We start from the raw sequence: 14778 nt of genomic DNA on the forward strand, positions 1-14778 counted from the left end.
AGACACCTTCAAAGTCACTCCTTTCTTTCTCAGGCCACAAGACCTGGATTTTCTTGAAGCAGAAGAGCTATCTTTTTTTTCAAAACAAAAAAATCTGGAAGAAGTGATACATTTGTTGAAACAAACCTCCATCACAGATGTTTGCTCTGTGTATCGAATAGGTAAGTATGAGTTTTACTCCTTTTTACTGTAGAAGATACATGTGCTGTTCCTACATCCCTGCTATATGGGTTTTTTTCCTATTTCAATGAGATTCCAGCCTTTACACCTGCTTTGAAATATCTTGGGGTTTCACCTTTACAGCCTTAGTGTAAGGTAGTGTAATATAATTCTCTTGCTGAACTGAACAGGAGCAGCAATTTCTTATCCCACCGCAAGCTGTTCTGTGGTGATGCATATGCTTGCCAAATAGCTAATGAAGATTTATCTCCATTAGTGGCATCCTAAGAGACAGGCCTGTGGGCTTCAGTCTGAAAGGAGCTGGTGTGTAGGTTTGACTTGGGTGCATTGGTTTAATTCTGCAAGTCGGTGTGTGTGTGAACAATAAGGCATGTTAGACCTGAGCTGCAAAATGCAACTCACGTCAGTGTGCAAAATAACTCCATGTCTCACCTTCCTTGCCCAAATGAAAAGCCTGGGTACAAAAACTCAGATCTCTTAGTTACTAAAACTCACAGGCTTAAAGGACATACTGCTATTTTTGCTTGCTGCACATTTTTCACCACATCTCATCTCCTCCCTAATCTTTACAAGTGCCAACTTCTTTTCACATCTTCCCCAGCTAATAGTACTATCTTTACCACTTTTTTCTCTTAAATCGCACAATTGATCAATATAACTTGACTTACCCAGAGGAAGTGTTTTCAATATTCACTTGATGTTCTGTTGTGAGATCTGAGTAAATGGGTTTTCAATTCCTTCCATCTGCATCAATCTAAGGAGAAATATTTACTTCTGAGCACTTCCCCAATTAGACATTCAGAGCATTAAATTATGACTATTGTAAACATCTCTGGCATTTGTCCACCAAAGTCTGGAATGCATCTAAAAAAAGTAGATCCAGAAGTAAACAGTCAGTGAAAGGTCATTTTTAAAGGCTAGTAAAATAGCCTTCCATTAGCTTAAATAGACCTAGTTCTGAGAGTCTCTAGTTTTAGATATATCCTTCATACACTCAGTACCACTTATTGCACCTAGCGTATGAAAGACAGTGAATATAATCCTGAAATGCAACATGACAACTGAAATACCTTGAGAAATATCTTCTACACAATTGTAATTCTTAAATGTTCTACAGATGTGCTATGTTAAACAGTTAAAATTAGATCTTTAGTAGTAATGTCTACAGAATTTAAAGATAAACCTTTTTAAAAGGAAAGATAGACATAGGGATTTTTCGCTGCCATGCCACAAAACAGTACATTGGAACCACCAAGAAGTCTAACACTCTTACCTATGCAAACTGCCCTAAATAATTATTCCCCTCCCATCCTGGGAGTGACGCTTAAACTTATTTCAGTAACATTAAGGGCTTTTAGTTACCTCATTTTAGGGGTGTGTTGTGGGCAATGATTGTATCTATGCTGCCCACTTGTATTTTAATGCAGCAGTGATGCATCCCTCATGCAGAACAGGTTGGCTTTAATTCTAACTCCTCACCGTACTGAGCGGTGGTAGGTGCATGATGATAACCATGTAGAAATCTGTGAATCGCATCAGCAGGAGGGTAAGTCCCTGTATCTCTTAGCTTTGGGTCAGACTTAGAAATTTCTTCTCTTAAATTTCCAGGACGCAGCCAATTCTTCTGACATGATGAATTCTAAACTAAGAGAGCCTTATTTTAGTATATTTAAAACTGAAAAAGAGCTAAGATACCATAACTAATATGACTTCTTTCCTTCTTACAGACCAATTAGAAGAACCAGAATTTCAGAAAGCTTGTGAATGTGGTAATACTTCATATGCATACAGTATTTACACAAAATTAATGTGACTTCTGGTATTTTTGGTATCTTTGCCAGCTTTCTTCTTCCTAATGTGTCTTTGCATTCTAACTTTCTTCTCTCATTGTTTGCTTTCCTAGATCTTGATGTAACTGCTTCTCATTAAGTTTTGTTGCAAGTCATTGTGGGTTTTCACTATCAGATGTCTTCCTTGGACCTTGCTATCCAATTACAAACTGTATAACTTATTTTTACTGCTGTGACACATGCGTACCACCCCTTGACACCCCCCCTCCATGTTGTTCAACAGGGCAAAATACTGTTTATGGGGCACCTGGCAAGTGCTGACTTTGAATTCCAGCAAATTTTCCATCTGCTAGAAAACTTCATCCCATAATTATATTTCCTAAAGGAGATATTTTGATGAGGATGCAGAATTATTTCCCTTTGTCACTTAGTTGCTAAGCTGTCACTATCATTACTTGTATTGTACTACATTTTCCTAAATACCAATTTTTATATTTATTTTTCTGCTGAACAGTTTCAGAAATGAGATTCTAAGGAAACTGAGCTCTAAATCTGCAACTTCAATAAGCTCCTGTTGATATGCAGCTGTAAGCCTTACACTGACTGTGACTGCAAACTACATCCCTAGTCCCTGCCCTCTTTGGCTGGATAACAGTGGGAGGACTAAAGAAGTGATGGCATGTCTGTCTCTCTCACATTTGTTAGATATTCAACAATATCAATACTAGGAGAATTTAGATCAATGACCACATCAATCACCACAAACCTAGTAATTTTTAGAAAGTTAAGATGTGCCAGCAGAGAATCAAGTTGGTATCTGACTGAAAGAAGAAATCTTATATTACACAGGAATGGCTGGCCACACAGAGATAATGTGGACAGGAGAACAGGACCTTTGCAGGCACCCTCACGGCACCCCCACAAGACTTAACAACTCAAATAGCTCAGTTTTACTCACCCCCCTTAGCTAACCTGCCTTAGCTTTCTGTCAGGACATGGGCATACCCTTACTCAATTCGCATACATGCTCAAAATCACATTTCCCTTAAACCTTAAGTCCATCCAGTATCCATGCCCTGACCTTGGGCCCTTTATCCAGCCTCCAGTTCAGACCTTGGGTCTTTCCAGATTCTGGCCTTTTCCTGATTACCAGCTAGTCTGAACTGCAAGTCATTGGAAGATCTCTCTTGTTCATATACACACACAGAAAGAGCAAAGAATATACACTCAGAGTATATTTTTTGAGTATACACTCAGACACAAACCAGTTTGAACTAACATTGGACTTCAGTTGGATTAGTGTTGGATCGGGCACAGGGCCTGGCTAGGCAAGCATACTGATCAGCAACCTGCTTACATGTGGAAAGTCCCATTTACCCCTACTTCTCTAGCCTCCCACTCTTGTTCCTCCCTGATTCTTCTCGATCTCCCTCTTTCCCCACCTTTGGCTTGTCTCCTAGACATACTGTTAACGTGCAGTATGTTTACATAATGTTTTCCTAACAGCATCTTCTACTGCTAAATGTTTATGTTGGACTATCAAAGATCTTTGTAGGCATGCGTGAAGTTGTGATCTGTAACTTATTTTTGAATTTCAGAAATTCCATCTTCACATTCTAGTACAGGATCCACTAGCAAGAATAGCAAGGTTGAAGAATTCCTGAAGAACTTAAAGAATTTGGAGGCCGCTCAGGCAGAAGAGCCAACTACTGAAGGAAAGGATCCTGCTAGCTCTCCAAATAAGGAAGCTGGATCTCCTCCACCTGAAGGACCTTGCTTCCACATACATCAAGATGTTCAAGCATCTGATGTCTTTGAGTCATTGTTACCCTTCTTAAATAGGAAAGAGTATGTGAGAAACTTCAAAAACCTGTATGATTTCTCTTATACATTTATCAATAGCATGTTCTACGGGTTTTCAGCAGAAGAAGAACTGGTTAGCTTTTTTAGATTAGCAAGGGAAGCAGCAAAAAAGGCAGGTATGTCCTGGGCACTAGCAAGGCTATGCTTTCTCTTAGGCAGGCTCAGTGTTAAAAAGCTGAAGTTTTCTCAAGCTCGGGTGTATTTTGAGGAAGCGCTGGGAGCAGTAGCTGGAGGGTTTAGTGATTTGTACTTCATAATTGCTCTTTATACAAACCTATCGGTCATCTACTTGACACAGAAGAACAAAGAAAAATGTGCTCATGTTTTTGACAAGGCTACATCTCTTCTCATGGGAATTCCCAACTATGTTTGCAGTGCTGACCTGGAGTCAGATATTCTGAAGTATGCTCTGAAGAGGACAATTTTGAGCCAGAACAAACATGCAGAGGCAAGGGCATGCTTTCTACTGGCAAAACATTACAGTGCACGCAAACAGCATGAAGAGGCACTACCATTCTTGGAAAGGTTTCAACTGTTGCTTAATGACTTGGGTTTACAAAACAACTTATCGAACAACTGTTATTTCAAACTAGCGGAGTCCTACAATGAAAAGTGTTTGCCGCACATTGTGTTAAGTTGCATAAAGGTTGCCTCCTCCCAGAGCTCCAGAACTTTAATGGATTCCTTGAGAAGGATTGATTTAGTCATCAGAAATGCACCCAAGCTCTACAGCGTGAGAAAACTGGGACAAATACTGCCATCCCAGACGGCACCTTACCTCATACAAGCACTTCCCTCTGTGTTTACTAATGAGCAGCAAGGACTATGCAGCACTATCTATCTTAGCTTAGCAAAAGTGTACAGCCACCACAAATGGTATGGAAAAGCCATTGTTTACATGACAAAAGCACTGGACTCTGTCTCTGCTAAGCCAGAGGAAGCTATCAACTGTTTGGTTTCACTTGCTTGGCTATACATTCTTTACAGGCAACATGATGTGGCTTTAGCCATTTTAAATGCTGTTGTAGACTCTTCATGGAGCAATCCTCAACAATTAGGCAGTGCTTACAATATGCTTGCTATTGCCTTGAAAAGAACAAAGAATACAAAAGAAGCTGCTGAGAACTACTACAAAGCACTGCGTCTTTCAGAAGAGACTAATATGACCCATAACCAAGCTATAGCCCTGGCTAATTTTGGGGCACTCTGCCTGCAGGCAGCTGCCAGTAAGCTGGCAGAACGTTATTATATCAGGGCAGTAAAGCTATTCTCCAGACTTCCAAGTATAGACTGTGGCCAAGACTTTACCCAAGTTCTCCTTCAGCTGGGATGTTACTATGTTCGTGGAACTCAAAGAGAAAAAGGAAGGTTTTATTATGAATGGGCTTTTTTAGTTGCAATGGAGACAAGTCACCTGGAAAGTAAGTACATTTTTTCCTCTGAAAGTTACGAAATGTACCCTATTGGGGAGTGTTTGTTATATAGGTATGTTATAGTTGTTCCTTAAACGTTTTATGTCCAGTTATGTGATAATCACTTTCAATAGCTGAAATCTTTGCTCTGTCCTGTAATGGTGAAGAAATAAATACATGTGGGCTTGCTCTTCTAGTGGTACTTAGGTTTGTCAGAAATGACAGCTTTTTCATACCACTTCATTTTCTCTAAGTAACTTAATTAGTAAAATGTCTAGGGATTTCTACGTTAATAATATTCACAATAGTCATGATATCATTGGTAGTACAGACAGCACCAGACTTGAGTTGAAAGGTATGAAAACAATTGGTAATCTGGATTACTTTTGCATAAAATAGCTGTATTTAGAAGACCCATGCTTTATTTATTCTCGCTACCATGATTAAAGCAGCTTATACAGGTAAGGTGACTGTTTTACTCTTTTATTTTGGAGATCATTTGAAATGACCTCTTTTTTTAACTTCAGGGGTGAAGAAACTGGCAGTGGAATCTCCTTATTTTGACTTCTATATTTTTATTCATTGACAGTGCTGAATTTGTGAAACAGTGAAAATTAAGTATTTTAAAACTAATTGAAATTTGATTTTAAAATATAGATTCGTGTTAGTATTTCCAATCTATTCTCCTAGGTCAACTACAAGCAATTAAACTGCTGTGTCAGTTCTACAGTACAGTTGTTCCCAATGAGGCTCAGTGTGTCATCTACAATGAATACCAACTATCTTTAGCTAGAAAGATGTCCAACAAAATTCTGGAGGGACAAATTTTGGAAACCATAAGTCAGCTCTATTTGTCTTTAGGAACAGAAAGGTAAGACATGCTGGATGACTTTGCTTTTATTCTGATTGTAACTTTTCTGTCATGCTAAAGGATCTCAATTTTTGCAACAGCTGAATCACAGAATCATAGAATGGTTTCGGCTGGAAGGGACCTTTAAAGGTCATCCAGTCCAACCCCCCTGCAGCGAGCAGGGACATCTTAAACTAGATCAGGTTGCTCAGAGCCCCGTCCTGCCTGACCTTGAATGTTTCCAGGGATGGGACATTGACCACCTCTCTGGGCAGCCTGTGCCAGTGTTTCATTACCCGCACAGTAAAAAATGTCTTCCTTCTACCAAGTCTGAATCTGTCCTCCTTTAGTTTAAAACCATTACCCCTTGTCCTATTGCAACAGGCTCTGCCAAAATTTGTCCCCATCATCTTATAAGACCCCTTTAAGTACTGGAAGGCCACAATAAGGTCTCCCTGCAGCCTTCTCTTCTGCAGGCTGAACAACCCCAACTCTTTCAGCCTGTCCTCTCAGGAGAGGTGCTCCAGCCCTCGGATCATTTTTGTGCCCCTTCTCTGGAAATGCTCGAACAGGTCCATGTCTTTCCTGTGCTGAGGGCTCCAGAGCTGGATATGAGCTGAATATGACAGATTTTTTTTCTTTTCACTCTGCTTTTCCAATACACTCTATTAGAGTTGAAAGGTCCAGTGGTGGTGAAGACTTCTCTTGGGTTTGCTTTGGTGGTTTTTTTGTGGGTTTTGGTTTTTTTTTTTTCCTTTTAAAGTAACTACTATCTCGAGAGAGAGACAATATGTGCAGCAGGGATTAGCACTACTTCAAGAGGCAAATTATTTTAAAAATCTGTGTAAATATGGTTAAAAAGTATTACACAATTATACATGTTAATTATACGTTATACAACATACAGACTTATGCAACTCTTGATGATTGCTATAGCTCTAGGATTATTGCTGGCAGGTGACTTGTTTGGGCTGATTTTTACATGACAATTTTTCAGTTAGAAACCAAATGACATATTGCAAAGAAGTCAGACAAAATTTTCTGTAAGTATTTTTCTTTGAGGAAATGGTATTTTCAAAACTTAAGCGAGCACAAATCCTATGTGCAAAACTGCATAGTGTCAGTCTAGCAATTTCTATACTGCTCTTATTTTCAGAATACCAATTTTTTGCTCTGCTTTATTGAAAAAACAGACTGCACAAATCAATGTATAGTAACTAACAGGTGCTGGGGAAATTTACAGGTTTCTCTAGACAAGTTTTAAAGTGCTTTTTAAGGAAGCTTTGACTTTTTTTCTTACTGTACCTCACTTCAGGGAGTCACTTTATATTTAGGTATTTTCAAGCATGCCACTAAAGGTTGAAACAATATCCTTAGTTGTGGGAAGAGTAGACACTTATTTTAGCTTTAAGTGAATGCAGTCCAAGCATCTCTACTTTCCTAATATGTCACCTAATTTATTTTGCTTTGTTCACTGATGTTCAATGAGATAGTTGGTGAAAATCCTTTGGAGAGGCTGAAGACAAAGTTGTTGGTTAAGACTTCAAAATACCTGGAATTTGCAGAAGGATTTCACTAGCTGGAGAAGCTGCTGCTTTGTGTGCATGTAGTGCATGGAGTTTGATAGAATCATAGAGTATCTCAAGTTGGAAGGGACCCATAAGGATCATTGACTCCCTGCTCCTTGCCTAAAAGCCTGGCTCACAAATAATGTTTGCTGTGTAACCTTAGACTACCTGATAATAGCATATACTCAATATGATATTAGACCATAGTCTCACAATCTGAGTTAACAGTCCCAAGTAATAAGGATACGTGTCTATGATGAAGTAATGAAAACAGCGTGGTCCTTGGTGTCATCACCTCCATTGTAAATTACTGTGGCCATGTCAGGGCCACAGCCTGACCTCTTCTAGCTGCTGTGCTGCGTTATGGATTGGTACATGCTTCTGTCTGCTGTAAAAGCAAAAACTCTGACGGAGGGATGGAAGTGGCATTCAGTAATTAGAATGAGTTAGACTACTCTTAAATATTTTGCCTTTCCTCATGTTAGCAGCTTGTTAGCAAAGAAGAGAAGACTGAAATGTCAGGTTTGTTCAGTAGATCTTCCTCTCACAAGTATAAAAAGTGACAGGTCTCTTCAATTCCTGTAAGAATCAGCAAGTGGTAAAAACTGCCCCCCAACCCTCATATAAGATACCTTGTGAAGACAGAACTGAAGTCTTGGTAGTGTGAGATTCTAGGGAGCATATTAATTTTAGATTTGTTTGGGATCTTTTTGGAGGTCTAAGTAGGCTGTTCTAAAGATGCATTGTGTAAAGATCCACTGTAACTGCGCAGTTCATGTTATTTTAATATATTTGTGTCTTGTGCTTGTAGGAAAATGCACCAAGTCATGGTGAGGTGATGGGGGTCTATCACAAGACAGCTAGAGAAGGATTTAATACAGAAGTGTGGGGCTCCTATGCCTGGTATAAAGCACCGTAAGCTCAATCAGTCTGACAGATTTCTCTAATGAAAAGTATGACCACTCTTCAGAGAACACAGTGCCCTTGCATTTACAGAAGTTTGCTCTGCCCAAGCATCTGATAATTTTAGATGCTTCTAAAAGTGATCATGTCTTGTCTGTCCTCCTCCAAGATTTTCCATAAATGCTGATTAGTTAGAATTGTGTTTAAGTCTGAGGTCTAGGTGATATTTAGAAAAAAATATTTACAGACACAGTTTTTCTGAGGTTTGTAGAAAAAAAGTTATAAATTATAATCATTAAAGATAATGATAAAGATGAAGAAAGTTTGGTTTTTTTTTTCCTCCCCATCTGTCACTCGCCTGAGGTGTAGGTGAAGGACGCATCTAAAATACACTATCCTGAAATAATAAAATGTGATAATGATCTAACAGGAAACACAGATTGGTCTTTTCCTCCTCTTTTTTTTCTCCAGACTTGCTAGTTATAATGGAATATAGCTGACAAATCATACTTGTGCATTGAATAGAGGAAACAGATTGGTTTTTTGCATTAACATAAAGCTTTTTTTCATTATGAAGAAAAACATTCCCAGTTCTGAAGAACCCCTGGTCATCAGCAGTTTCCCTGTTTCAGGGCTTACAGGTCAGCTCTGGAATATACCAAAAGAAGCCTTGGAATATTTATAGATCTCCAGAAAAAAGAGAAAGAGGCATATGCTTGGCTACGGGCAGGAAAGATATATTATATTCTGAGGCAGAATGAGCTTGTGGATCTTTACATTCAGGTATGTTGTCAACACTTAGTCATGCACATGTTGTCAACATGGTGCAAGTGGCATGGTAATAGAGCGTGTAATTCAATATAACAATCCCAGAGATTTTGCTAATTGATGTTCTGAACATATAGTAGCACCATTTATGTAATGCATAACAGCTGAAAGCATCAGCATTTTCTGGTGACTGGTTCCACTTTAAGCTGTTGCTTCACTCTGGAAAGATTTTGGGCAGTGACCTTCCTTAGTGCCTGCTCTGTTTGTTCTGTGTATTTCATCATTGTCCAGCAGCTCCACAGCACCACAGTGGTTGAACCATGTATGCATGCTACTTGCTGGTGGATAACAGAAAATAATCATCCTAGCATGCTGGCTTGTGGGCCAGATCCCCAGGAAAAAAGAGAGCAGCTTTTTGAGGAAGCATTTACAAAGCTTCTAAAGCTTTCCTTCTGTGGCTGTGCATAGCACGGCATGGAGCCAGCTGGAGCTGCTGCTGCCTTTGCAAGAGTGAGGCAGGAGGCATGTGGCTCGCCCGCCTTGGTCCCCCCGCAACAACCTTGGATCTGCTGCTGCTTTTACTGCTGTGCTAACACAGGCTGAAAGGTGACCTGAAATGCAATCCAGCCCTGGTGGCTGCTGAAACTGGATGATGTGGAGTCTTCCTCAGAGATGCACTGCAGTCCAGATCTGACTCTGTTTATATAGCTTCTAGCCATTCACTGAAGTATTTGCAGAACTAGTTTCTTGCTTTTGTAAGGGGTTAAAAATACTTCTCTCCTGCTGTAAGGGACAGTGCTGCCTTGTGTGGGAAGTATACAGAACCTGATACAGTAAGGTCTGAGTCTTGGCTGGTGTGTGAGTGGTACAAAAACGTGATTTCTAAGTAAAATAATCACATATCTGTTAAGATGTTTTGAAAAAAATTCTACAAAGAAGCAGGAAAACATAGGAAACATTCACATTTAGAACAAACTCAGACACAATATTTAGGGCTACTTTAGTGACCTTTTTTTCTCACCACTAAGTTAAATTTTTCAATTCTTATCAGGAAACTGAATAAATGTGCTTACAGGAAGGGACTGTGTTATAGGTCTGTAGTTTTGTTTGTTGGTTTTTTTTTTCTTTTACTAAATGATCTTAGCTGATAGCCCACAGGTCAGTCATTTGGTTGGTACAAAAGCCAAATCGGCATGTGGGATGATTTTCTCCATCTGCTTTATTTCCTCCAAGAGCAGGAGTGGGCCACGGACATGCATGGGCATTCCATACTGTGCATGTACGGAACCTGATATTTAGAGCAGTCAGTGCCTCTCCATGAGGAAAGCCTCAAAGCAGGAATCTGCCCACGAAAAGGTTGATTGCTCTGCCAGTAACTTGTGCAAGTCATCACATCTTAACTTGCATGTAAAATAACTTCCAAAAGTGTGACACAACAGAGTCCTTACATGCCTGAAGCCAAAATAGGCTTGAAAAGAATTGCTGCCTTTGCGCTTCAGTAGAGAGCTGGCCTTGTATTAATTAAAAGCAACTCAAAAACTGAAGATCCCAAAACCAAAGATTCTTCAGCTTGTTTCATGTCCAAGTTCCCTTTCTCATTACTACTTATCCTATCGGTTATGAGTGTCCTGGTATCCTTGCTTTGGGGAGGATGCATACTGCCTTTCATTAAGTCCTTTTTGCTAACATGGCATATATTTACTTCAGAATAACAAGATAGTGGAGCTGTATTTATTTACAGAATTCACTTCAAAGGCTTTTAAATCTGCACTGTTAGCAATATCTAACTTGCAATCAGAATTTATTTCTATGATAAGTGCAATTTAATTCAAGTTTAATGTTGCAGCTATCAAATGTGCTATTGGTTTCTAGAGTGCCATGTGCTGACAAAGGGGGCAGGGTGCTGTTGCCAGAAACGGGGAGACCGTAACACCGTGCGCCCAGGTCCTTATGTTCCTTCTTCAGCATCTGCCACTGGCCTCCTCAAAACCAGGGTACCAAGAAGACCAAGCATGGTCTCAAAATATAGCTTTTCCTGTCTTACAGTGGCCTTACAAGATCTTTTTTCAGCTCCTAATATTTATAATTTTTTTTACTAAGGAGTAACCAAGATTTTTTTTCTTCTCCCATTCCTTGTTTTCTTTTCAGGTTGCTCAGAATGCTGCTCTTCACACAGGAGATCCAAATTTAGGAATGGAATTGTTTGAAGCTGCTGGAGACATATTTTTCAATGGTACTTGGGAAAAGGAGAAAGCAGTGACTTTCTACAGGGTTTGTGCAATTTTTCTACTGCATTGATAGTTGACTACCTTCCCATCACAGCAGGTGTTCTACAAATGCTGAACCAAAAGCTGATCCTCTCAGGAGTTTATAACCTATGGCAGCTGAGTACTTTGTCATGGTGTTAGTAGGTTTCACCTGCTGCAACTGTGGTATAAGATATGCCTTCTGCAAAGAGGAAAGTAAAACCAGAAATTGCTTGATATGACATAAATGGAAGCCTGTCAGTGCACATCTTGGTGTTCAGCAGTACCTAAGCTGTTTTTATGCATTTCAGGACAGGGCTCTTCCACTTGCTGTTAAAACTGGCAACAAAAACGCTGAACTCAGATTATGCAATAAACTAGTGGAACTGCTGGTGAATCTGAAGGCTTATGAGGAAAGTCTGGAATATGCAAGAGCATCTCTTATGCTCAGTGTAACTTTAGGTAAGACCAATCTCAGTTACAGCTGAATATTACTGATATCTCCAAAATAAGGCAGAACGCTAACAAGCTTTCTTCCTTTGAATTCAGTTAGGTTCCTTGTCAGGATTTCATAATGATACTATCACTGCTATTTTTGCTTCTATTCCAGAATGACAACTTTTATTGCTCTCTCTTCCATATGATCTTGGAGTTAGAAAACCTTTGGTAGGGCACAGAATTAAACCTGGGATTCAAAGTCCAAACTGAGTGTTCTCACAGCTAAGCTCTAATACTAATGAATAATATTGTATCAAGAGGCTTTTGAGCTTCATATATTTCTTTCAGATTTGCACAGTGCCTTGCTGGTGAACTGACCTAGAGAAAAGTGGTCAAAACAATACTGTTCTTTGAATCTGAGAGCAGTTCAACTGATTAAGAACCCTCTCACCCTTCCATACACACAGAGACAGGTCATTTTGATCAGTCTAAAATTCATCCTTTTTGTCAAAGCTTTTGATGTAAAGTACCTCCTAGGAGGGGTGAGGGAGTCTTTTTAATTCCATTAGCTCCTACACTTTCAAAAGAATCTATTTGTACTTTTTGTAAGTATGTGCAGGGTGTGTATATCTACAGGAGAGATTAATGTAGTTATTAATTCTTAAGAAAATCCTAGACACTGTCAAATCCTACCCTGGGAAATTCAAGAATTCTGTGGGATTTTTCTTAAAGAGCAAGTTTTGGCAATGCATCTCCTGAGCAAAATTAGTTTTGATCCATAAAAGACCAGCAATACCATATAGAAGTAAAACAAAAAAATAGCATAGATGTATTCTGGTTTGAGACAATTTGACTGCTTTACCTCTTTGGTTTTATCCTGACTCATACATTATCTTATTAGGAAATCAGCTAAATGAACGAATAGCTTATCATCGGCTGGCTGCCATCCATCATCGTTTGGGTCACTGTGAACTAGCTGAACACTTTTATTTAAAGGCTTTGTCCCTCTGTTCCTCTCCTCTGGAGTTTGAGGAGGAAACACTGTACTACGTCAAGGTGTACTTGATCTTAGGAGACATTATATTCTATGACCTCAAGGTAAGAAATACCAAAAACTGCAGAAAATCAATACATTGACTAATGTTTCATAATATCAGGTTTTACCACATTCTGGTTTTATGCCTTTAGAATGTAAATAATTAAGTGGGAAAACCTCCTGAAGTTCTGTTACTCTCATGTGATACCTGATCAACTGAGCTTGGATGTCCTCTTACACCGGTTGTACTACATAGTGTACTATCTTTGTGTCTCTTATTTCAGGATCCCTTTGATGCAGCAGGCTATTATCATTTGGCACTTGCTGCTGCCATGGACCTGGGAAATAAAAAAGCTCAACTCAAGATTTACACAAGACTTGCAGTTATCTACCATAACTTCCTTGTGGATCGGGAACTCTCTCTCTTCTTCTATCAAAAGGCAAGAACCTTTGCAACAGAGCTGAATGTTAGGAGAATAAATCTAGCTCCTGATCAGTGCTACAAGAGCTCATAAGCATATTTGGAAAATGCATTCTAACTACAGAAGTACCTAGAGAAATATTGCACTGGCTTTGTGGGAGGATGAAGAATACATTCAATGTGTCACTATGCACGTGCTGTAAGTTGGAGCTCAGCATCCCAGAGTAAATCACCAGTTTATGTGACAGTGAACTACATTTCATTGTCTCCAAGATATACAGCTTTGTACTTGTTGTTTAACAATCAGCCTGTGAACTAAACCCAAAACCCAATAGTGCCTTTTTGTCTTTTTAACTAATTTTTTCTTTGCTATCAGTTTCTGCCTAGATGGATACTAGAAAATGATGAATGCATAGATGCAATGAAAAATATTTAATAAAGTGTTATGGAGTGTTTTTTCGCTACACAAATTGTGACTATCTATGCATGATCTAGTTCTTGTATGACCTAGCTCTAGTGTATTTACTTGATGTCAAAAAAGTATGCGGGGTATTTGAGAATTGGTTTGACCCCATTCCCCAGACATCACCCCTCATTTCCTATGAAGTTCATCTGCTGCAGTACTTACGGGCACTAGTTAAGATTTATCTTCAAAGTCCTGAAAACACTTATTACAACATGTGCATAACTAGAACTGAAGTATCTAGTAATACGTAAGTTGTAGTTCTGCGGATTTCAGTTGTCGTGTGATGGCCCTCTTTCCCTCTTCTCAAAGACAAATTATCCTTTTTTTTTTAAACTGACCCTTTTCAGAACTGCCAGTATTGTCTGCAATGACTTATTTTACAGCATTTCCTACCATCTTACATATAACTAATTATGTTCAGAAAACATACTATACTTTCATTGCAAAGATTCTCGATTGTTAATTTTGATAGTTCTAAATTCTTTGTGCCTCAAAACATTTTCATACCAAAGCTATGGTAGACAGTAAATACTAAATAATGCTGTATATTTTGAGAAGGAAGGTCAATATCTGAAAAGTTTGATAATCTTGTAATTAAATATTCAGATACACTTTGAAATGATGCCTCTTCGTTCTGTGTAACTTCATACAGAAACTGCTAGTTCAGTTTATTTTTAAGAGACATTACACAGAATAGAAGTACGGAAGTGTCTTTGGAAGATGCACACACAGACTCAGAAACCAGCTAGGGGTTGTTGGCTACATATTATATTTTATTTGCTTACACTGTCAAACCTGGAGAAAGGGGGTGGGGGTGGGGGAAACACAACCTGTTTT

General features: G+C 39.0%; 1 protein-coding gene across 12 annotated transcripts in view; it reads left to right on the forward strand.

Moving 5' to 3' along the window:
- Positions 1-14560, forward strand: part of SH3TC1 (SH3 domain and tetratricopeptide repeats 1) — a 37717-nt gene extending 23157 nt beyond the window's left edge. For 8 of the 12 annotated variants that reach the window (XM_075091955.1, XM_075091952.1, XM_075091957.1 and 5 more), the window contains 9 exons: positions 34-161; positions 1908-1949; positions 3569-5254; positions 5936-6116; positions 9199-9349; positions 11483-11605; positions 11892-12042; positions 12920-13116; positions 13339-14560. In XM_075091955.1, the coding sequence (XP_074948056.1) occupies positions 34-161; positions 1908-1949; positions 3569-5254; positions 5936-6116; positions 9199-9349; positions 11483-11605; positions 11892-12042; positions 12920-13116; positions 13339-13569 (2890 nt within the window). In that variant the 3' untranslated portion in view covers positions 13570-14560. Of the gene's footprint in view, positions 1-33; positions 162-1907; positions 1950-3568; positions 5255-5935; positions 6117-9198; positions 9350-11482; positions 11606-11891; positions 12043-12919; positions 13117-13338 lie in introns of those variants that run through there. The other 4 variants (XM_075091958.1, XM_075091959.1, XR_012660410.1 and 1 more) reach the window with 3 other exon arrangements.
- The last annotated feature ends 218 nt before the right edge of the window (positions 14561-14778 follow it).

This window comes from Phalacrocorax aristotelis, chromosome 4 (assembly GCF_949628215.1).
Source record: "Phalacrocorax aristotelis chromosome 4, bGulAri2.1, whole genome shotgun sequence".
NCBI lineage: Eukaryota > Metazoa > Chordata > Aves > Suliformes > Phalacrocoracidae > Phalacrocorax > Phalacrocorax aristotelis.